General features: G+C 30.8%; 1 protein-coding gene across 1 annotated transcript in view; it reads right to left on the bottom strand.

The window, feature by feature from the left end:
- LOC148313885 (myrosinase 1-like) overlaps positions 1-13,791 on the bottom strand; it is a 31,115-nt gene extending 17,324 nt beyond the window's left edge. The window contains exons 1-2 of the mRNA XM_088271738.1: positions 13,586-13,791; positions 5,131-5,228 (exon numbers count right to left, since the gene is read on the bottom strand). Coding sequence (XP_088127864.1) covers positions 5,131-5,228; positions 13,586-13,644 — 157 coding nt within the window. The 5' untranslated portion in view covers positions 13,645-13,791. The remainder of the gene's footprint in view (positions 1-5,130; positions 5,229-13,585) is intronic.
- Between the last annotated feature and the right edge of the window lie 13,333 nt (positions 13,792-27,124).

Genomic DNA, 27,124 nt, shown 5'->3' with positions numbered 1-27,124 from the left:
TAGAAATAGAGAAAAACCAAGAAAAACTTGGCAAGCTCAAGTATGTCAAATACTTGATAGTGGTCCGGTCAGGAGTCACAATAATCGGGCAGTATGTGTAAGGGACAGAGACAAGTAGCTGACACAACAAGGCGCTGCCTTTAGAAGATGATGATGATGTGTAAGGGAATGTATGTAGAAGAGGCGAAGATTGCAAATAATGAGTATTGTGGCATTATATTTTCTCCGACTACTCCTACGAGGAAGCGGTGTGATAGTTTGTTAGTTAGTTAGGTATTGAGCGAAGTTTTCAAAAAATCGAGACCTGCTCGTCAATTTATTAATTTAATCGTTTCCTTGCACTCCGCATCATTTTCAAATATCATGTAAGCCAAGTCTTAATTTGACCATATTACAATAAGAGACTAACTAATAAAATACTTATATTTTTAATGTATGTTTTACTTAGTAAATACCACTATTTCTTAAAATATACTGTGACACGTGTTTCGATGCATTCCGCATCATTTTCAAACACCGTATGTGAAGCTAATTCTAAATTTTAGAGTTGGGTCCTTGGGACGTTGAAGGTTGAAGAGGGGGTAGGAGCTGTTTCTTATTTTTATTTATTTATTTAATTTTAATTTTTTAAAATTTGTATTTCTTATCGGTGGGAACATTAATTAATGTATTATTACCAAGTAAAAATTAATAGATTTTTACCACAAAGTGACTGCCGAATCAATTAATGAAAATAGTTATAACCTAAAAAGTAACACGTAACGTTAATTATTTTTAATAAATGTCCTTGTTATCACCAGCTGATCAAGAAATCAATTGTTACCGATTTACACAATCAGGACATTAAGCAAAATTAACAATGTCATAGATAAATCAAGACTCTTTTCATTTTTTAAATATTCTTTATGCTTCTATTGGGATCATGGTTCAACGTTTTGTGTTTCTCGCGCTGAATTCACATCACCTTGTGTGCCTTGTCTCGCTGTCCGCTTGAGTTACGCCGAGGTAGATGGCAAGATCGGTCAGTTTCTCTCGCGTTATAATATGATAGGTAATACCATTCAAGGATATGACCTGCAGCAGGCGACGACAAGAGCACTCACAAGCGATGCATTTAATCAAATTTAACGTAATGCAATAAGTGAATTTACATGTGCAACAACGCGAATTCAATAAATGTATGTATGTATATTACAATCTGTCTTTGCACACCATAGTCGCATCTTCCACATTCATACATCTTTTCATACATTCGTATTTTTCAAACTCTTATTTTTTAAGTGTTTTAATTGGTGTGTTTTAAGTGTTTGATTTCATTCAAACCCGGATAACCGCACCCCAAATGGTGCATAGGGCACTGGATTATACTATCGCAGTGTTATCTTGGTCGTTAACACACGAAGGAAAGGCCATCTGCTTCAGATACCAGTCCAGGTTAATATTGAATAAATATAAGAGTGTAAAATCATTAATATTAATTTTTATCCCCTCTGGGAATCGAACCCGGGACGTCCAGCACGGTAGCTAAACGCACCGACCACTACACTACGGAGGTAGACAATTTATGTTACATCGTGACTTAATACAAAATACTGACAGCACGATACAATTAAATAAATTACCCGGCTAATGTCTCCATCGTCTAATACTAATTATGTATGCGAGTATGTAATATCACAACATATTTGTTGTAAGTCAATACTAATCACAATTATAAGACAATAACAGAAGACTGAGACATTCCAAGTATATATTAGAATATACGTGAGGAATAACCAAAGATTTTCCAATAATATCACAGACGTAGACGGTCAATATATCGTGAAAAAGTGGGATAAACCCCACTTTTACAAATATACTAGATTGTAATTATAATACTAGAATTTTAAACCGCGATCTTGACCTTTAACTTTCGATATTACTGTAGATTTTTACCTCAAGCAGAGTTTTGTTTTAATTTTTTTGTATAATTTATAAGAGTATTGCAGAATATTATAAAATATATCAGAATATAGCAGAGTATTATTAAAACTCTCCATATCATTCATCAATAACATTGTGTAATACTACATTATAAATTATATGGAGAGTGTTATATTACCATACCACAAAGTCAACAATGTTTTTAATATGCAAAATAGCGTTTTATTAAAAATTCTTTAAATATGAATTATTGAAGCACAAATGATATATTTTTAAAAATTTATCCAAAATAATCGTAAAAAAATTATGGCTTTTGTGTAACATGCACTTAAATTCATATAAACCTTTTACATTTTAACATCTCAATACAGATGAAAAAGGATGTATATGGAAGTCTGAGTTGTGAACAATGATTCGGACACACATTATAAAAATAATATATGCCATTCATTGTAATAAAAATAGATTCAGGAAATTGTAAAGACATTACCCTTAACAATATCAAATTAAGTAAAGTATAAAAAACTGACTTTGTTATAAAGTCACTACATATATCGCTCACTCTTTTCAAGAACGTCAAAAATAAAAAAACCTGATTTTTCAGGAGAACGTTTTAATGTTTAAAAATATAACACAATGTATTAAAAATAAATATCAAGCCACTTTTGAACTTTTTACTGTGCAACAGATCTTTTTAGGTAAAACCTGAAGGTTTTTTCTCCATTTGAAAAATATTTAGTATATTTAAAAAAAACAATTAAACAATACCTTTTCTTCAAAATGGAAAAACATCACTTTCTGCCCTGTAGCGGGTAAATATCAAGTTTAAAATATGACGCTTTTGCTGGGATATAGAACATTTTATGGGTGTTCTGAAAACATGCATAAATAAAAATTGACGATTTTTGATTTATGACGTTCTTGAAAGGAGTGAGCGATATGTCTTATTAATATTAATTATAATACTGATTAAGTCTTACATAAGAAGCTGTTTTCTTTGAAACTGGTTGACGTTATAACAACACGTTAAGTGATTTTATAACATTTTTAGTTGCAGTTATTCTTTTTTTTGTGTACTAATTGTTAAATCCAACATAGATTTTTTGAGTCAGCTAAGTTGTATTTTATTCTTAAAAACACATAAAAATTAATATTGTGCCATTACTAGGCGAATGTTCGAACGAATGTTCATTTGAATATGAACTAGGCGAAACAATTGTCGCAATATTAATTTTTATGTATTATTTCGAGAAATAAAAAATACTTTGTGTTCTGATCCACTCACATTTTTATTAACCAACTAGTTTCGGCAACAGCCTGTTGCCCTCTTCAGGGTTTATTTATTATATTAACCCTCTTCAGGGTTTGTTTATTATATTATAATAAATAAACCCTGAAGAAAGCAACAGGTTGTTGCCGAAACTAGTTGGTTAATAAAAATGTGAGTGGATCAGAACATAAAGTGTTTTTTATTTCTCGAAATAATATTTCAATATGATCCACAAAGTTAATGCTTTCAATATTCAAAACATAATTTTTATGATTTTATTAATAATAAAATACAACTCAGTTGACTCAAAAATCTGTATTTGATTAAACAATTAATACATAAATTATAACATAGTTCTACAAATTAAACGCCAAATCAATCAATACAATTATTCTTATTATGAGAAATCACCCTTCACACTTTTAGTGCTTCAAATATTTTTTCATGAAATTCGGTATTCATGATATAAAATAATCTGTTTGAAAACGATTGAATTCTCGTAATTAACATTGAATTCCTGATTTTCGCTTATTCGAAAACAACTTTCGACAAAACCAATCAAATAACACACGACCGATATAGGGAAATGTCACATGATTGAATCACATGACAACAAATATTGCGTAAAATTGCAAATTAAACACGCTTTATGCTCAATTTTGGCCTTTTCAATTTTAAATGACATTGCTGTTTTTTTGCTGATTTGAAATTTCGTTATTATGTAGCATAATACGAAACGTCATAGAAAAAAAAACGTTTTACGTGATCCTTTTTTAAGTATTACGATTATATTATGAAACGAAGTTTTCAAAAAAGCAAGCCCTCAAATATTTTTTTTTATCGTTTCCATGTATTCCGAATCATTTTTAAATACCGTATGTGAAGGTTAGTGTAAATTTTAAAATATAACAATTACAATAACAATAATACTAACCTGACGACGAGGAGAACAACCCTAACAGTCTACAATTACGATAAGTAAGGATGAGCAAGAATCACACATATAACAAAAATGTACAAATCCTAAAAACAATCAATACGAAAATTAATTTATTATTAGATTAAAACCAATATTTTTAGCTTTTCCACTTTTTTTATTTGACCAGCGACCGGGTTTCGTCGTTACCGACATCATCAGACTAGTCTGATGATGTCGGTAACGACGAAACCCGGTCGCTGGTCAAATAAAAAAAGTGGAAAAGCTAAAAATATTGGTTTTAATCTAATAATAAATTAAAAATGCAATTCCATCACGAAGTGTCAGTGGATAATATAAATCTATTAATACGAAAATTCATAAAATGTTACATTTTGAAACGATAGAAATTCATCAAAATATAAAAAATAATAACTTTCTAACTAACCATCACGCCGCTTATCCACAGGGGTGGGCAGAGATAAGAGAACGCCATATTATCTGTATTTGCAAACAATCCTCGCTTCTTCTACATTTATTCATTTACTTCTACATACCCGCTGATTTTTCCGATCCCTTACTACTGTTAATGTGGTCACATTCAAGTATTTGAAATACAATTTTCCTTGATAATTAATAATTATTAATCTTTAATTATAATTTACGATATGACTTTGACTAAAGCCTCCCCTCTCCTCTTATTAATCTATGGTGCTATTTTTAAAAAAAAAATACGACCCAGCACAAACCCCTTCGGCACCATCAATGTACACATTGAATTTTTCCAATTGCATACTTATTAATTTAATGTATAATGTTTATCTCAGCCTTGCATTCATTATATCATCATTCAAACATCTATCATACATCGTTTTGCCGCACATTAGATTGGATTTTGACTATGAAAATATTATGACGTCAAAATATGTGTTAAAACGATGAAAACGTAATACGCCATATACTTGAAACTACTAAGTTACGATACTTTTTAACGTTATTTAATTATAAAGTAAATTCTTACCTGCTGCATTCCATCCTCCTTCGACTTGGTAGGCTGCAGTAGCCACTCCAAACTGGAAGTTGTCGGGGAATCTTCTCAGCTTCTCATGGCATAGAGCACTAGAACATATAAAAGAAGGTTTAATTAGTATTTTTTTATATATTTATTGACCTAATCATAAGTCATTTCTCTTTTTTTATTTTTATACAAAAAATTTGGTAATGTTAGTATATATTTTGTCCGCCTCCGTAGTGTAACGGTCAGCATGCTCGGCTACCGTTCTGGAGGTCCCGGGTTCGATTCCCAGGGGGGGTCAAATAAATATAAGTGTTTTTTCACTTTAATATTTATTCAATATAACCCTGGACTGGTTCCTGAAGCGGAAGGCTGATCACCTTTCCTTCATGTGTAAACGATCAAGATAACTCTGCATTTATATGACGCAGTGCCCTACGCACCATTGGGGTGCGGATAAGGGTTTTATTATTATTATTATTATTATTAATTAGTATTTAGTTTTATATATTTATCGACCTAATCATAAGTCATTTCTCCTATTTTACTTTTAAACAAAAAACTTGGTAATGTTAGTATATAAACCCTCAGCGAAGTAGAGCCAGGTAGTATATATAATATATTTTTTATATACATTTTTACACATGGAAGATTTTTGTAAACATATGCATTTACCTTAATAAGAGAATCAGTATACAATCGCTTAAGATATTAAATGTTTAGTCAACAAAGAGATCTTATTAACATAAAAGTGCCATTAAAACAATAAAACATGGATCTAAAAATAATAAGATCCATTATGATGTTGATCTACGCATTTCAATGCTCCAACAACTGTAAAGCATTCATAAAACATCTTCTATCCTACAAACGTTTGTAATTTAATCCATTATAAAGCTGTTTTTCTACAAAAAATGTAAAAAAATATAGATAGTTTTGTTTGCCTACGCAGTGCAGTGGTTAACGTGTTTGTCTACCAAGCTGTAGGTCCCGGGTTCGATTCCCAAGGGAACTTTTTTTTAAACTTTTTACATTTCAATAACTCTTTTCTTTTCAAAACCAAGTATTTATTTCAAATATATCTCTTTTTTCAATACAAAAAAGGTTATTTACCTGCGTTTAAAAAAAATTTAGTTGCGGACAATTGATTACTGGGCCTTAATATTGATACCTGAGTGGACACCGTAGTCACAATAAAACGCTTAAAGTGTCAGAAATGAAGATTCTAAGGATCAGGCATATCTGGCAAGAGTCTACGAGACTATAAGGAATACTAGGATAAGAGAAATATGCGATATAGAAGATGTCGTTAGGTGGGGAAGGCAACGAAGGAGACAATGGTATACGCATGTGAGGAGAATGGAACCATCCAGACTCCCCCACATTGCACTGGGGCACTACGGCCAACCCCAAATAGACGACTCCTAGGCAGACTACCAAAAATATGGATCGACATCGCAGAAGGCCAATCCCTCTTAAAAACAGGCGACAAGGCCAAGAAGAAGAATACTCAGCAATCCGAACGATTCCCTAATCCAAATTAACCACCACACAATTTAGCCAAAGATATATTTCCACTTTTATATTTTTTTTTACAAAAATGTTAGTAATATTAGTATACGAGGTTGCCTTTTAAGTTTTTGCAGAAAGTTATGCCTAAACCAAGCAGAAGTGGAAGAGAAAAATATTAATAACTAACTAGTATTTCAGACACAATTACGGCGTGAAATTATTTTTTTATTTTTTTTAAACCCTTATCCGCACCCCAATGGTGCATAGGGCACTGTGTCATATTAACGCAGTGTTATCTTAATCGTTTACACATGAAGGAAAGGTGATCAGCCCTCCGCTTCAGGTACCAGTCCATGGTAATATTGAATAAATATCACAGTGAAAAAATCACTTATATTTATTTTACCCCCCTTGGGAATCGAACCCGGGACCTCCAGAACGGTAGCTGAGCGTGCTGACCATTATACTACGGAGGTGGACAAACGGACGGACGGCGTGTAATAGTTACCAAATATTGCGGCATTTTACGATTTCCGCGGTCAGTTCACTCGCCAATTAATCGTTACGATCAGACTGGGCGCTAAGCGTTTGTAAACAGCGCACATCACGAGTTGCGAGACCTCCCGAAGGTCGCCCGAGCAGACTGCAGACTGCAGAGTACAGCCCAGTCGCGGTCATTTACTTTCACTACTCAATCTGGCTTCTTTTTACAGTGCTTGAGAATTACTATATATGTACATAGTAGCTATTCGATTGACAAATATAATGGAGTAACTGCCGCATGTCCGCCTCCGTAGTGTGATGGTCAGCATGCTCGGCTACCGTTCTGGAGGTCCAGGGCTTGATTCCCAGGGGAGTCAAACAAATATAAACAAATGATTTTTTCACTCTAATATTTATTCCATATTACCCTGGACTAGTATCTGAAGCGGAGGGCTGATCATCTTTCCTTCATGTGTTAACGATCAAGATAACACCGCGTTAGTATGATGCAGTGCCTTATGCACCATTTGGGGTGCGGATAAGGGTTTGCATGAAATCAAACACTTAAAACACACCAATTAAAACACTTAACAATTAAAATATACTATTTTTGTAAATAATGGTGTCAGGTTGTAGTCCCGTGGTTAGTGTCGCGGACTCTTGAGTCAGAGTTTCTGGGTTCGAATCCACTCTACTACAATTTGATACCTATTTCTAATAATGAATAGTATGAAATTGATTTATCTAAAATAATCCGTCCACTTCCATAGTGCAGTGGTTAGCCCGCTTGGCTACTATGCTGGAGGTCCCGGGTTCGATTCGCAGGAGGGTCAAAATAAATATTAGTTATTTTTCAGTCTAATATTAATTTAATATGACCCTGGCCTCACCTGAAGCGGAAGGCTGATCACCTTTCCTTCGTGTGTTAACGATCGAGATAACGCTGCTTCTATATGATGCAGTGCCCTATGCACCACGCCCTATGCACAGATAAGGGTTAGAAGGGATTTTTGTAAATAAACGTGCGGGACCATAAATAGTACGACTTACGATTCAATGAAAATATAATTCCGAATTAAAAGGGAGAATTGAGCTGAAATTATATGAAATGAAAACTGTTATCTGTGTATATTGAAGTGTAAATTTTAGTTTGTTCAAAATATTGAATCTCTTCAAGCTATTCACCGATTGATTTGAAATTTTGACACAACATTGCATTTTTTAAAAAGTGTGTATTTTAATACAGCTGTGATAGGTGTTTTTAGATGGGACGGATACAATTGTTTTTAACCGTAATGGCAGTACTATCTATTGAACGCAATAGTAACGCATTATTGCTCATGGCGGACAGCGTTCAAATGTTTTATACAAAATACAAAGAGTCTTATACAAGACACATAGAAAGATTACCAAAGTTGTTTTATACCATATTTTTATTTTTATATTTCAGTCTTGAAAAGTTCAAATTTGTTCATGGTTTTTCTATGCTTACAAAAAAAACTAACTAACTAACCATCACGCCGCTTCCCCGCAGGGGTAGGCAGAGAGAATAGAGCGCCACATCACATTAGAGTTGGGATGCTTACAAAACCTAATGAAACCTAATGCTATTTTATTTATTGTTTCGGCATTAACTTTGTGGTAAGACATGTTACAATGATTAAAGAAAACACTTTTATACAGACCTGAATGATGGAAGTTTAACTTCTGAAACATGTAGTCTATAATAAAACTCAAGTGGTAAAAAACGAAGTGTTTTCTTTAATCATTGAAACCTAATGCTTACAAAAACCTAATGAAAAATATGAACTCGTGATTATGTGATAATCTTGAAGAAAGATGCAACGCTTAAATGTTTGCAGATGTATATTTTAAAGTTACAATTTGATTACAGGAATTATTAAGAGATTTTCTTTGTCATACAACATCGCAATTGTAGAAACGCATTTTCAACTAATACGTATATATCTATCCATTTAATAACATTTAGGAAAAAATATATATCATTAATAATATTGTTAATTCACGTCACGTAAATAAATTATAAGCGTCTCATAATAATATGCTCTGCATATATTTATTATCATTGTTTTAATTAACGTGCTTGATTGCATATTAAAGTACGCATTATTTAATTAAAGATACCTGCTTATAACATTGAATCCATCTTATTTCATTTTACAAAAAGAATGGGGAAATACTCAAGGAATCGAGCCAGAGAACCCTTAGGGCTAACTTGTTATTATAGGAAATCTAAAGTCATGAGAATAAATGGATACAATGATACAGAGAATGGATTATCTGCGAAGGTAAAAATAACGACTGTACTATCACGAAATGAAGGTTATTTATTACTTTGTTTAGAGTGATATTGTTAACGTGTTGTATCAAGTCCTTTTAAATACTAATAATAAATGTAAACTGATAAGAGTACGATACCAAATGCAATAAACTACTGATTTAATATAATTGAGGAAGAGTGTAATAAAAAAATAAATATTAAAATACCTGAAATTACGCTATAGTTGTGAAATGTTGCTATTACGTTTATAAGTCCGAAACGAGGAAAAATTAAAAAAATTATGAAACAATTTTCTTTGATTGTTTCTTTTTAAGTATTTATAAGATTTTTAGGTGCCTGGCGCCTTTGCATAATGGATTTTATATTTTAATTATTAAAAAAAAAAACTTTTCTAAATTTTTTTTTTTTTAATAATTAAAATATAAAAAAGAGTTTTAAGAAACCTTAATGTATTTTTAATGAAATATCAGCACATTTGAGAAGTCTACAGAAAAAGGAATATGGAAGTTAAGGTATTACATACTTTATTTATTTTTGACCTGTCATTGTTGAAGTCATCACTTTATGCACCTTGTAACATTTATCACTAAACCCATGATTGACAACCAAATTTTTAAAAAGTTTCATCGACTGGTCTGTATTTCCGTATTTTTTTTTATTTGTACGAGTTATATTATTATATCAGAAAAAAAATATGAAATATTCCATAGTATTTATATATATATATATATATATATATTATATATATATATATATATATATATAAATATATATATATATATATTTATATATATATATATATATATATATATATATATATATATATATATATATATATATATATATATATATATATATATATATATATATATATATATATATATATATATATATATATATATATATATATATATTTATATTTTTTTAGTAGGTACAGAAGCAAATATCAAAACAATAGATTTAGTTAAGAAAGAAAAAGTATTATTAGATTAAAACCAATATTTTTAGCTTTTCCACTTTTTTATTTGACCAGCGACCGGGTTTCGTCGTTACCGACATCATCAGACATGTCGGTAACGACGAAACCCGGTCGCTGGTCAAATAAAAAAGTGGAAAAGCTAAAAATATTGGTTTTAATCTAATAATAAATTAAAAATGCAATTCCATCACGAAGTGTCAGTGGATAATATAAATCTATTAAAGAAAAAGTAGTTAGTTGTAATTTTCCAAGTAAAATTAAAATCAAAATTGGATAGATATTACTACAAAAATACTGCAGAATCAATTAATGAAATTAAAAAAAAGGCATATATGGATTAAAGTTTTGTACTGACATTTCTTGGTGGAACTGCATTTTATAGAATAAAAAAGTAACAATATTTTTTTTCACATAAATTTTATTTGACCAGCCACCAGGGTTTTCTCGTAACCGAAATCATCTGACATCATCGATATCACCAGTCTAATGATATTACAATGGAACCCGGTTGCTGGTCAAATAAAATATAATGTAGAAAAAAAATACATAGTCGTTATTTTATTCTATAGAAGCATATTTAACACTCTTGAACCTAACAAAACATGGATAATTTATAAATAATAGTACCTACCCTGTAAATAATTTTCAAAGGCCTATTTTATTTGATCTTGCGAAGAATAGAACCAGTCAATCGGATAATCGTCGCGTCAGTTAGGTACAATTCACATTCAATGCACTTCCTTCGTATAGCAAAAGACATGACCAGACGCTTTATGTATTTTTAATTCAGCAAAATGTAATTTTGTATTCTAAACGTTTTTAGAATGACGCTGCACCCATGTGCATGAGTTTTGTCATTATAGTAGTATTAAAACGATCACTCATTCGCTTATTCCTGGCGTCACTCATTCCCTTAATCCTGGTGTCATCTTGTTGAAATTATCACATTATCTAGTAAATTACTGTGAATTTTTAATTTAAATTTAACTTGGTAAATATCACTATTCCTGAAATCTAACGTGACACTTGTTTCGATGCATTTTGCATAATTTTCAAACTACGTGTTAGACACGCGAAATGCATCAAAACACGTGTCACAAAAGATTTAACAAATAGTGGTATTTACCAAGTAAAACTTTGGTAAAATTTATTATGATAAAAACGAATGTATTTTACTGCAAAGTGACTGCTGAATCAATTAATGAAATTACAGTCGCTTTACACTAACTTATTGAAAACTAATAAAGGTTTTTTAATAGATGAGCCTTTGAGTAGAGGTTTGAGTACTTTAAACGATGCATTTTAACCATGGGGTGAGAACCAGTCTAAAACATTTTTTTGTATGGTGTTTTCATCACAAGGGCAAATACCAACCAGGTTTGTAAAATAGATAAATGTATGTAATCGACGTATGTATATAAATTTCATGTCATTACGCCAGTATAAAAATTATCGTAAAAATGTCATTAAACCTCACGTCTTATATTATAATATCCGTAACCTATTGATGTATGCATTTTTAAGGTCGGTTAATTGCGTAAAATATAAATATCTAGCCATGCAAACGTCTCTAGAGAATATCGAGCAATGTAAATATTCATTTGAAAGGTCTTTTTATATTATGTACAGTCATAAATACCAATTAAAATGTGTCTGTATGGCGTGAAATTCCCATTAAAGCAGAAAATCAATACTGAATAGGCATTTAAAATAATGGATTTCCAGCTTCCTGTGTCAGAGACAGGTCTTTATCTCACAAATTTCAATATTTCAAGGTTAAATATATTGCACTTGGATATTAACACAATGAAATTAAAATTCAGCAAACCCCTTATCATTCATCGTTCACTTTGTAAAATACCACTTTAAAAAAAACATTACTTCGAGACCACCGGTTTTGGAATAAACATACCATCATCAGGTCTTTAAAATAAAGTTATTACGGTCTGACATTTGTACAAAAATAAAAATTCAAAAGAGAGAAAGAAGACAAATGAATCACAAGGGAAATATTTTTTAAAATGCACTTGTAGTTAAATTTAATTGGTTATTTATTATTGTTCATAGTAAATCTTCATTAATTGTTTTATTCATTTCTAATTTTTCTAGATTATCGATGAATGATGAGTAAACAATACCACCAAGTTAACAATGCTTTTAACGTACAAAATTTAATAAAAAAATGTTCGAATAATTTGATTTTACCAGTAAAATCAAAGGTTTTTACTTTACAATTTTACAAATAATCATTTTTAAAACTACTCCATTTAATTTTTTATATTATATTATATTATAAACTGTTTTATTCACCTTACGGATAGTATGTATATCAAAATGGAACGAATGGATAACAAGAGAATGACCAAGAAAGTTTATTTGGCGAATGCGAGCGGGAGAACAGAACGAGGAAGGTCGAAAAAGACTTAGCACGACCTATGGATGAAAAATTAAAGCAGTTTGAATGTTTAATGATGGCTAGAATGGTGAAAGTTATACAAGTGTATAAAGTGATCAGTTAAACAAAACATATCAGGTCTTAAGCCGTGGGATAGAATTTTCGTATAAAAACGATAGATGCTTCATCTCAGTAGAGACTCATATAATAAATATTATTACTACAGGATGTCAAAGTGCATATTTCTATTTTAAATTTATTCGCTTTGCAATTTTACGTTACGGTTTGAGTAAGCGAAGTATTATTAATTCACTGTATTACGGAGAAAATAGTCCAGGTTCGAGTCTCTTCTTCTCCTAAACTTTCTCAGGGCTCAATAGTGTAAAGAACACTTCAACGTATAGCGTATAGACGTTTCTATAAGCAGTGTTATCTTGATCGTTAAAAACAAATCAATAAATCAAGGAAAAGTGACCACCAGGCACTAGTTTAGGCTTAAATGAAATAAATATGAAAGTTTAAAATCACAAACATTTTTATGACTACCCAGGGAATACAACCAAAGACCTCCAGAGCGTTAGCTAAGCGTGCTGACAAATACACTTCGAAGGTGTATATATGTATATATATATATATATGTATATATATATATATATATATATATATATATATATATATATATATATATATATATATATATACATATATATGAGTACACTTACACATTATTTTATATGTTTTAATTTTTTGTTTTCTAAGTTAATAAATTAGAACAAAATGATGATCCTACCTTCCGATTAGTAAAAATCCAACGGCGATGATCCTGGCGTCCATCTTGATTGTTTTCATCACAATATTTTAGGTATATTTTTTTATGTGTCAATGACAATGTCCTTCGATCCGACGCCCTGAGAAAGCGCCCCGACGTCTTTAACCAGAAACAACACTTGAGTAACGATCCGTTACTGCACCGACAGAGGACGCAAAACAACTGTTAAGGTTTACTAACGAACAACCTGTTTTATTACTCGAGTTTGGTGCCGAATATTAAATCACAGTGGACTTACGGCACATCAAAATTTGTCCATCTCATCAGTTATATACAAATGTGTATTTATATATATATATATATGTATATATATATATTTATATATATATATATATATATGTATATATATATATATATATATATATATATATATATATATATATATATATATATATATATATATATATATATATATTTATGTAAAAATATGTTTTTATGTATTATATTTATATATGTATATATAAGTAAAATGTCTAGTAAAAAAAGGCTTACTGCACGCCGTTTTTTTCCGCATGGGTAGGCAGAGAGAATAGAATACCACACCAATCTGTCTTTGCAAACAATCTTATCCAATCTTTTATTTTATTATTATGATTATTAAAATATATGTATCTTTATATCATCCATGATTACGTGACTCATAAATAGTCAAGTAACTATTCAAATAACTAAGTATTGTAAGATGTATGATCGGCACAGGAAACGTACCGAGGATACATAAGTGTAAAATTAAAAAAAATATGTCAATGAAAAAAAAAAGTATAATTTTTTCACATCTCATCAAAGATGAAGAAGAATATGGAAGTCTGTGCATTTACGGGGCTGACAACCTTAATAGGCTGGTTTAAGTGATCACTTTACACACGTGTAACATTCACGTGTAACATTCACCAATTCTACCCATTATTGACAACCACAGTACTCAAATTCTTGGAAGTTCTATATATATATGAACCAGTTTTGAAACATTATTCCTGAATCACTAGAACTTCACTAGAGAAATCTATTGGTGAGATGAAAAGAAGCATTCTATCGAGCAGAAACACTTTTATTAGAATGTGAGGTCCGAATCTTGGATTATAATCACACACATGAGAAACGCCAGTTAACGCCAGACTTCCATATTCTTCTTCATCTTTGATGAGATGTCAAAAAATAATATGAAAATAATACCTGTAATAGGAGGTAATCCAGATTTCGTGAAGTATTTGGACACACTCAAAATGTTGTAAAAAAAGTTGCCATTTAAAATAATGATTATACAATAATGTATTTTAAACAGTCGCGTTTATTGCAGAAACGCTTTATGACTCATTTTCCAAACTTGTAGAAATGTTACTTTTCCTGTTATGTCTATAGTGATATATGAATCATTAATATTTATTACAAGTCATTAAATGAACGTTCGAGCTCTCGTAAGGGAAATTTTATGTAATGACTAAATCAATTATTGTCTTGGATGTGCTTTGTTTTGGTATGCGAACAAATTTAAATGGAATTGGACTATTAAGCGACTAAGTAACTAACTAACCACTACAACGCTTCTCCACAGGGGTAGTCAGAAAGAAAAGACGCCACACCGATCTGCCTTTGCAAACTTTCATTGTCTTTTACACATTCATGCATATCCTCATCCATGCCCGCCGATCATTCTGAGTCTCGAGCTGAACACTTTCAAGCATTTGAAATACTTGATCATGCCAAGTTTTTCTAGGTCTTCTTCGGCTTCTATTACGAACCGCATCCGTCTCATAAATTTGTTTTACTGTTTGCTGTCCAAACGATCTCAACACATCTTCCTTAATTTTACTGATAATGCTTTTCTTGTCTTACATTCTTTCTTTATACCACCATCCGAACATACGGAGTTTTGCCGCACATTCGTCTTTCGACTTTTGAATTTGTGCTTTCAATCTACTTTATACGTTTTTTTTTGCCAATTTCAGGCTTCACTTCCATACATTAGTGTTGGAATCAATACTCCATTGCTCACTGCCAGTTAATCTTACGATTTAAGGTTTTTATTAGCTATAACTGAATTCAGAGCACCATTTACTCTATTTCCAGCATTTAATTTCCTTTTTTTCAGTCAGTTAAGTCCGCCTCCGTAGTGTAATGGTCAGCACGCTCGGCTACCGTTCTGGAGGTTCCGGGTTCGATTCCCAAGGGGGGTAAAATAAATATTAGTGAGTTTTTCACTGTAATATTTATTCAATATTACCCTGGAATGGTACCTGAAGCTGAGGGCTGATCACCTTTCCTTCATGTATAAACGATCAAGATAACACTGCGTTTATATGACGCAGTGCCTTATGCACCATTTGGGTGCGGATAAGGGTTTTATATATTTTTTATACATTTTTCAGTCAGTAGGTATCAATCTTACCATCCCTTGAAAACATCCTTCCCAAATATACGAAATCATGTACTTATTCTAAAATTTCCCCACTTACTACTATTTTACATTCATCTCTATCGATAATAAAAATAAAGCGATAATGAATCGGCCTTAAAAAAACCATTTTATGTCTATACAAATTTAAAACGAAATCATAGATTATATAACAAAACATATCTCTCTTTTTCAAATCCAATACTTAACAATTTCCATCAACTGATATTACGGATGACTTTTTTCAAGTACACAAGTATCATTATCGTGTACGTAACATTGTCGCACGCGATAGTTACGCATTCGACTAGTAACAGTTTGCTGGCAAGCGTTCAACGTAAAATAACCTTTATTGCAAAACACAGCGGTTATGGTCAATGTAAGGGAATTTCTTTTGAATAAACTAAGCCTTGACACGGTTTTATTGCTTTTAACAACATAAAAAGTGTTAAACTATCATTGGCATCATTTAATGAGATAAATGTTTATTTTTTAAACTATGAATGCATTATGGTATATAATAAAAACTGACAAGTTATTTTTTAGTGCATGTTTTGCTTGTTAAAGAAATAATAATTTCCTTTTTATCATGTTCTCCAATTTTAAGGTAGGATAATTAATAGCCCGCAACATAATAAGTTGTTGTTTTTTTTGTTTGTTTTGCTTTACAAACCGTTTTTTATTGAAAAAATTAAGTTTTTCTTCAAAATAAATAATTGTTTTTGAAAAGGAGTTATTGAAAGGTAAGGTGTTAAAAAAATGATAAGAAATATATTTTGAATTGACGAGTTTATTTTTAAAAAATGTGCGCAGACAACACGTCTAGCTTCTCGAGCAATCGGTCGCTTACATGATTATGTATTTGAGAGTACACTCTTAATGACTGAGTAAAAGACAACTTTAGCATCTTCTTTACATTTTTTCATTGATTGATTCGACAGAAACTTCTCGGTAATATCTATCTATTTTTTCCCGAGGACATAACTTTAAAATTTAGACTAAGCTTCACATACGGTGTTTAAAAGATGCGGAACGGATCGAAACACGTGTCACAATATAAATTAAGAAAAAGTGATATTTACGATATTTTTTCCAATTTAAATTTATTTGTCAATTTTTTAACTGGTCCTGATTGATTTTGACATATCGTAGTCGTACAAGAGAAAGTGAGCAACTAACAAAACGTAAAATGTTCAGGAGGGCCATTTAAGTCACTTTTACTTGGCAACAAAATAAACATCAATGCAGTTTGTCATTTTTAACAAGTCAATATATTATACTTCCAAGTTTAAAATTGCTTGGGATTTTTCCAGGACAATATTAAGCTAGTACGATATCAAATAGTCAATGATCACGTTTTAGTAAAAAATGTACTTGGTCACTTTCTCCTGTATAACTTCGATATATTATTTTTTATTTATTCGCTCACATGTTCACTGGGATTAGAGCGGAGTACCGGAAGATGGTATGCAGTATAGGTACAGTCGGGAAACCCCCGCAGAGGAAACTCCAATGGGTAAACTGCCCGACCAAACGCATTTACGTACGTAATAATAACATTTTTACCAGAAGTCGGCAAACTATGGTGCCAGTACTGCCAATTAAAAGCGTAAATGAATTTCAACGTTCGAGATCTCGGCATTAAAAAATGGAAAGATACATGTCATAGGCAGATTAGGTGACCACTTTACACATATGTAACATTTACCATTATATCTATGATTGACAATCACTCTACAGAAAAACTCATAACGATTTGGAAAGTTTTTATTTGTTTATTTATTTATTTATTATTTATTTTTCAAAACATGTTTCATACATAAGTCATATATGGTATGCAATATTTCTGAACTGTAATTTCTATTTCTCATTTTAGGACATAGGATCAAGGTAAACAAGACTGGAACACAAATAATAAAGTTACAAAAAAGATTTTTAAAAAAATAGCCAAAACTAATACATGGCAAAATATAAAAACAATTAACAGGTATAATAAATAGGCATAAGAAGCATATTTAAAAGAAATAAATGAGAAAAACATAAGGTAATAAGCATATTTAAAATAAACAAATGAAAAAATATAACAAATTATTGATTTAGTAGAATCCCTTTTATTTGTTCTATACTCTCCCTCGTCTATGTTGAGATGTAAAAATGTAAAATGTATAAAATGTAAAATGTAATGTGAAAATAACTTTCATTTGTGACTAAGCATTTTGATACACGAAAAAGAAGATAATTCGCTACCGTGAATCCATACGGGAAAACGATTACGGTGGGTGAATCTCGCCGCATTAGTAACCTTAGGTACCACATTTTTTGTCTGTCTCAAAACCGGATCAATCTACCTTGCGGGAAACCCCTACAAAAAGACGTCAGTTATACTATAATCTATTTGTAAAAGGATTACAGAAATAACTTAGGATTTCCTAGAAACAAATGCGAGTATTTTTAGAAGTGTTCTCAGAGTGATTTTTTGCTACAATTTGAACTATTTTACCGTAGACTGACATTTCAAGCGTTCGACGATCCTCTTGTTTTTAAAATAGCGATGTAATTTAATAGTATACCGTGCAAATAATCATTGTTACGTTCTTCGTTTTTTTAATAGTTTTTATATATTTTATTGACATCTCATTAAAGATGATGAAGAATATGGAAGTCTGGGCATTTACAAGGCTGACTACCGTCATAGGCTGGTTTAAGGGATCAATTCACACACGTGTAACATTCACCAATTCCACCCATTATTGACAACCACACTACTCAAATTCTTGGAATATATTAAAAGTTTTTCCCGAGAATTATATTTTTGGTAAACATAAATATTTCATGTTTTTAAAAATTCTGGTATTTTCAAAAAATATTTTTTATATTTTAAAATTAAACGTTACTTGATACTCATTTTCAGAATCGAATGAAAATATTTCTAATATGTTAAAAAATAAACATTTATTTTTATATTTATACAATAATACATTACGAATACATACTTATGTACTTATATATACTTATGAACTTTCATTCCTAAGGATGAATGATTAAATAAAAAATATTAATTAAGATTTTAGGTATTCGAAATGTGACAACGTCGTAGAATGCTACGCATCCCATGGACCTACCATACATACATTTATAGTCAGCAACGTACATATATGGTGCTCCAAAGAGCAAGAGTAGGAAGACAGTCGCTGATTGATTTCAAAGTCCGGAAGGTGTCCTATCTAGGGGATGTGTTTAAAGGAGGGAAGTACAAACTATTGGTACCTAATCCTCAAAGGCAAAATTGAAGGTCGACATGGTGTGGGCAGAAGACAGATCTTTTGGTTCCGGAAGATAAGAGATTGAATGGGGATCAGGACCATCGAAGCGCTATTTAGAGCAGTCCAAGACAAGGAGAATTAATCTCAAGTGATAGTCGACGTCATGGGGATGCTGACATGACACCGCAGAGGAAGAATTACAATTTTATAAAGGTAGATACTTTTAAAAATGACACCAAACGGATGGCCATTGAAAGTTGTCCCACCGTATTCCCAGATCTGATACAGAAGCATCTAGGCTTCCTGACAGGCCTTCTCTTACGAAACAATTTCTTTATTTTTGATTTACGAACTATTGTGAAGTTTAAAGAAAATGGGATCTCGAAATTATAGTGAATTAACCATTAAAAGCTTTGAATATCCACGTCTTTGCTTATCTAAATAAATACAAGTTTGTAAAACCACCACAAAATTTTCTAGAAGTACCCCAGTGTAGGCAGAGAAAGGCATTAGTAGTTAGTTCAGTCAGTCAGTTAGCCGGTACACAGACGCCTCCACAACCCCAGCACAGCAGACAAACACGAAACAGCGCAAAAACATTTGAAGAAAATGCTCAGTCATCGCATTTCCCACTCAAACATTATTCATCGACACTCTATTACAGATCCCTTTAATAAGTTACGATTTTTATTAACACAAACTTGACAATCCGAGCACAAAGTGCTAACCACGACACAGAAAAATGGTTTGCCATCACCGCTGAGAAAGTGATAATAAATTTGGACCCACATGTTAATCACCGCACGAATAATGTTATTCTATTGACAACGTCAGAAAACGCCGGTATTACACACAATAATTGTAATTTGATAATAATTGCTATACGCACCTTGGATATCTAGTAGGTACATCACGTATCAATTATTGGAATATTCATGTACCTACTGAATATGCAGTACGTGTTTGGATTCCCAAGACGCCTCGTATGGCTATTAATAACTCAGAAATGTGTAATTACCACTAATAATAAGGTCTTTGTCACATGTGTCATTCTGAATGCGTCCAGAAAAATACCCATTGAATGAGAGATCCACCACCATTTTACTATTTCATACATAATACAAAAATAACTCTTAATTTTTAATGTTTTTTATTCGAAAGTTGCAGTGATAATTTCCTTTATTTGTGAGGCAAAAGTTAAATGAGGAACTAAAATAAGAAATGAAATAAGTTTATTTTTAAAAATATAATAAAATAAAATAAGTTCTTAGACAAATGGCCGATGAATATTTCAAGTCGACTTGAATAAATATTATTAAGGTACTGTAAAAAATTACGTGTATATTTACAAGACGTTTTTAATTTTGTAATTGACTCGATTTTTTCCTGATATATCCGAAATTCGTTAAATAGAGGTCTGTTATATCAAGGTTTTACTGTACTTTGAAATGTCGTAATGTATGTCCAAACTTGATGCTATCGCAATCGCAATATCATGTCTTTCATTACGCATAATACATAATAAATATTATAAATCCCCTTTTCTACAAAATTCTAATACTGACAGGCATTTTGTGACCATTTCCTTATCACACCGTTCTATAAAGAGCTGGAATTTAAGTCGGTTATTAATATCTCTGACCACTGGCCGCAGATTGTAAATCCCTAATTTATATTGGAAAGCGTCCACTCTGATAATATTTGGATATAGGTAGTTGATAAAGACCCTTTATCAAATATAGGGAAATACCCGATCAAACTAAATACTTGTATTGTTTACTTATGAAACTATGGTGAGTCTCACAATTGCTGATAATAATAGAAAGTGTGATTTGTATTAATATATACCTAAATATATGTACATACAATTAAGTATTTTTGAATACGTATGGATATATATATATATATATATATATATATATATATATATATATATATATATATATATATATATATATATATATATACATATATATATATGTATATATATATAATATATATATATATATATATATATATATATATATATATATATATATATATATATATATATATATATATATATATATATATATATATATATATATATATTTATATATATATGTACATGCATATATTTATATGTGCACATATATACATACCTTTTTAAATACCTGATAATTATAAGTTTTTTTTATTATATAAAAATGCTGTTCACATTGCATGATGTTAATTTAATTAATTACATATTTTTAATATTTTTATTCTAACCCTTTATATGTAGTACAAAAATTTAAAAAATCTTAAATGGCAAATCAATATCTAATGCGTTGGTTTAAAATAAAATACAATATGCACTACGGCATAAAATAACATGTAATCATTTTGATCATAAAAATGGGTGGAAAATATTGATAAAGATGTGAAGTAGGTACATATATAAATTGAAAAATACAGTTTATTTCAATTTGATTTTTTTTTTTCTAAAATTGTATTAATTCACCGCATTTCATATTGGACAAATGATAATGGACTCATCTTTTGATGATTGCTTTTGCTGGATTAAAGGTTTTTCACCACGTCAATTTTTTTTATCATATCCTGAAAATACGTCTTCTTTTATGTCCTGCGATTTCATGACGCTTAGCGTTCAACCTACGTAAGAGGATGTTTAATTCGGGTTCCCTATTAAAAAGAGCTTTACGATTTTCTAGGAAAAAGTGCTGTTAATACATACAAAAATTAATGTTTAGCTTTGGTTTTCATTAAATATTTAAATATTAGAATTATTATATAAAATAAACATTCCATTAGTTAATTCGGCAATTACTTTGTGGTTGTATCCTATCCATTTGTATTTTAAATACTAATATTTATTAAAATCTATGACGGTGTTTGAAAATGATGCAGAATGCATCAAAACACGCGTCATATTATACGAGTTGACACAGATTTTTAAGAAAAAGTATCGGGTTGTTGTCCCGTGGTTAGTGTCGCGGACTCAAAAGTAAGAGTTTCTCGATTCGAATCCACTCTACCACAATTTGATACCTATTTCTAATAATGAGCCGCTTAGGCTCACAGTAATAGTATGAAATATAAATATTTGCGTACTAAAAACACAAATATTTATCTTAAAAAAGTGGTATAAACCAAGTTGGAAAAAAATCCGTTTTATATAAAAGCATGAAAGTACTAGGTACCTAGACCTTACGTGCGAAGCAATTACATATAATGACACATACTAGCCATACACGGTGACGCATTGCTATGGCTTAGTCTAGGTTAATGGAAATGAACGAAAAGAGAAATGACACTTTCAAAACATGTTTTTATTTCACAATGTTTTACAGCAATGAAAATGTATAAAAAAAATCTATGAAACAACAGTGCAAGTTACAGCAGCTGTCAAAAAGCATGCTATCCGTCATGAGTGATATTTAGTAAAGTGTGTTTTACTAACACTTCAATTCGGTCAAAAAGCTATTTCAAAAGAGTTAACGATGCAGCATATGACAGTTCTAACACATTATAGATGGAGACTTATATGTGAGCAATGAATGGAGCTATACGTGTGGTTCATTGTCAGACACGAGATGTGGATTCAAAAATATTATTATTTTTTTAATCGAAAGTCAACTTTCAATAATCATCGAATTTAATTTGATCTCAGCTCACGAGTACGCAGTCAGTTCAAATGCCACAGGTCTTTCAACTCACTGTATATGTCCGTTAATAAAAAATAATAAGAAAATGTATTGGCACATATATTCTATACCAATCTTTGGCATATTAGGTTCCTTTCACAAACTGTTATTACAAAATCATCATGAATATGTGCTTGGAGTCACCGTGGCTTAGATGGGTATACACTCGACTGCGAAACTGGCGTCGAGGGTTCGATTCCTATCAATCACAAAATAAATTCAAGATTGATTTTAAAAATTGGTTTGGATATTGGTGATGTATTTTTTCATATTTACCTTCAATATCCTCACTTTCCTAACTACATGCAAGTCTCTAAAAATATACTTTGGGGGTAATCCTTCGAACAAAAATTAATGATATTTTTTTGAAATCCCAACAAAGATGAAAAAACCTATGGAAGTGTGGGTTTTAACAGGGTTTATGTCAATGAATGAAATGTGTGTATCACTTTACACACGTGTTGAATTCAGTAATTCTACCTATGATCGACCACCACACTACTCATATTCTTGAAACATCTAGATATCGTAGTCATACAGGAGAAAGTGACCAAGTGCATTTTTTACAAAAACGTAGTCATTGACTATTTAATATCTTACTAGCTTAATTTTGAACTGGAAAAAATCTCAAAAGATTTTATATTTGGAAGTATAATATATTGACTTATTAAAAATGACTGATGTTTATTTTCATGCCAAGCAACAGTGGCTGAAATGGCCCTCCTGAACATTTAACGTTTTATTAGTTGGTCACTTTCTCCTGTACGACTACAATATATTGATCAAACTAAAAACATAGTATGCGAGAGTTCACAAGAGACATCTATAGTGGGACGAGGAAAGCTTTAGTAAAGCAGAATCTATTTCATTTGTATGTGAGGTCCGAATCCTGGATTTTATTTACATACTTGAGGAACGCTAGAATACATCATTTAAATTTTTTTATTTAAGCTTATAATTTGACCAGTAAATTTATTAGACTTCCATTTTCTTCTTCATCTATGCTAAAATGTAAAAAAATAATGTAAAAACTGCTAATTGGAGATAATTCAGAATTGTGAGCAAGTATTTGGACACACTTAAAATGTTGGAAACTCTTTCGTGATTCGTGCGACGAGTAGGCGTTTACTATAATACTAATTTATGGATTAAAATTATTTTAATATTTTCACTAACGATTGACGTCAATCCAACTTTCATAAAAAAATAACACATTTTTTCGTCAGTTTTCTTTATTAGTTTTGACGCCGACACAAAAATCAATGTGCACCGTTCGTATTTATGTATGCTTATTATGCAATAGTTAACCAACGTAAGCACAACGACATAAATTCACATGCTTAAGAAGCAATGAGGTAATATTGTTTTTTAATTTAAAAAAATATCAGCTTGTATAGTACTTTTTTACATGAGATTGTCATTTATTATTTACCTTGATTATTACGTATAAGGTTTATAGATTACACTGGCCAACAATGATTTTGTAACTGAAATTTTGATGACTGATTTGGACTAAATTAATAGTTCTAATTCAAAGTCTATATGGTGACAAGCTTGTATCACGTCAAGTTTTGATGTTACAGACATATTATTGTTTGTTTGGACCCCATACGTTGAAACCGTAATAGTGGTTGGTATCTAGATATGTTTTATTTTAAAGTCTAAGGGATTAAAAAGAAGTATTGATAATTATGGAGTAACTGTGGAAATATATTAACTTATAAATATTGAATACGATAGCATTATATGTTTATATATTTTTACATAAATAATAATATAAACTTTGGTCAATTTCAGAATTAAAAATATCCATAAGTAAAAAATCTGACGTGCTACATTTTTTTGCATTCGTTTTTGAATTCAGCTATGCAAAGTGCATAAAGATCAGGTATTTTCATGCCAGTTACAAAATAAATGTTGGAAATTGTTTGCCAGTGTATTAAGGAAATTTTTATTTCTTCTAATGAAGAAAATATTTTATTTTATATGTTCTGTGTTGGAAACAGGATGAAAATCTAGTGTGGGTCAAACAGGAACTTCTCAGCATTTGCTCATAGCTGGGAGGAAACCACGTTAAACTCCTCAGGAGAAGGCGGAATGTTGATTGTCGTCAGCATATCTTCCGTTCCACTAGAAGAGGGTTCTGCATTTTGTGTTTGTGTGTAAACCTAGCTTGGTTTATAGTAACAATGTCCTTCCCTATGTGAATACTAAATGCATTGTAGTTAGATAGGGATTCGGGTATTAATTCTCAGGATGGTCAAAATAATTACTTTTTCACTATAAAATTTGTTAGTTTTGGACTGATCGTACTATGTACTTTCATGCAATTAAAAATCGTTACATACTGCGTCGATATAATGCCGTGTCTTAGTAACCGTAGAGATTAAGGGTAAGAATAAGAATATATATACATATATATGAAATATATATTTACACGTATTTATACTCGCATGTATCTTTTTAAACTTCGTTTATTTTATTTCCGTTTAATTATTTAGACTGTTGTATACAGACATAAAAATGCAATCTTTAAAAGAAATTACAGCTGTTAATTAAATAATTATGGTTTTTATATTATCTAAAAAGCATTGTCATTGTTTATTACTTGTTTATCGCAATATAAATCTTAAATAAAAATATTATCATCTCCTGAAAAATGTCACATAAACCTTTTACTGTGTCATTCTTTTACAAATAAGACCATTACCTACAAGTTAAATTTTTATAAACGGTTTCGCAGTGTAATGAGTATTTTAATCAAAATTTTTACCAATATTTTAAAATATCCTTATTTTTCCCATATTTATTTTCTGAGCTGTACACGCGTAGGGATGCAATTAGCGAATTAATAAAAACAAAAACGACACACTCCGATGAAGTTTTTATACCAACGAGCATTAAGTGTGTAATTATAGAGTTCCTTTTACAGATAACCTTGAAAAATTTGTTTATATTGCTCATAAACGTTATCAAATTATATATTTTTTCATAATCCGGTAATATTAAACTATTCGATATTACTAATATGGAAATATAACTTCCTGACCACAAGCGGTTGTAGGATTTTGTAACGAAAGTCCGTGATTACGCAGTAAGGCTCCGGTCACCTCACGATAGGACGAAGTTTTCTTTCTTTTCTTCTTCTTCATCTGCCTAGGCGGTTCGACTTCTGTAGGAAGACTATTTTAATCAGATATTTATTTTCCTTTATTAAGTATTGTATAAAATAATATGATTTCTCTATTTAAGTATACTATTGGTTCGAAAAGTACTTATCTAAACGAGGATGGACATATAAAACAAGGAATTATGCATGAACCTGAAACATTGTAATTATTATTGCTTTATAGTTAGGAAGTGACATATTCCAGATATCGATATGGTCCGCGAAATCATTGCCGAGGTTTTGCATTCGGTGTATAGAATTCGGTTTATTGAATCCAGACACTATCCGGCTGTTGTTACATTAAATTATTTGACGGTTTCTCGTGTTTCTAGTAAGGGCATAAATATTTATCATTTGCAATAAAAAGGGACCGTATAAAATATACATATTTTTTATATAAGTTAATCAGATTATATAGTTTTCTCCTAGCACTCAACTTTATGAAATTTAGTAAACGAAGCAATTGATTATAATGCAAATAATCCCCAATGATACGAATATAGCACTAATACCAACCATGGGGCTATAATACGGTGGGACAGCTTTCAATCTGTCATACAGTATATATAAATCATACAGTGATCGATTTTTGGGTGCATTCAGTTTAGTTTCATCCTTTTTTTTGATAACTTTTGCATTTGTTAGTATTTTACTATACTTTTACGTCAAAATAGCAATGGTATTGGATTTTGTAATTTTTTAAAACTTAGACTCTAAATTCAGACAATATATCCAAGACCAAATTTGTTAAACTCTATTGTATTTTTGTGGCTTCGAATATTCCAACGTGTACGTGTATTAACTCGTACACGTAGGAGCGGTCAAAATATGTTTACGTCATCAAACGTCTGTCGGTTAAAAAGCGGAAAAGGATGTTTTACTCTTTTTAATTGTTTAAAATCTAATTCAAATGCAAAACCAATTTATGTGATACCATAAATTAAACAATCTATGGTATATAAATAATGGAATTATGGAAACATAAATATT

Source organism: Brachycentrus maculatus, unplaced genomic scaffold (genome assembly GCF_059751285.1).
Source record: "Brachycentrus maculatus isolate JH-2025_06_01 unplaced genomic scaffold, ASM5975128v1 h1tg000004l, whole genome shotgun sequence".
Taxonomy (NCBI): domain Eukaryota; kingdom Metazoa; phylum Arthropoda; class Insecta; order Trichoptera; family Brachycentridae; genus Brachycentrus; species Brachycentrus maculatus.
Note: the sequence above shows the minus strand (reverse complement) of the source record. Positions and strands in the feature narration are given on the sequence as shown.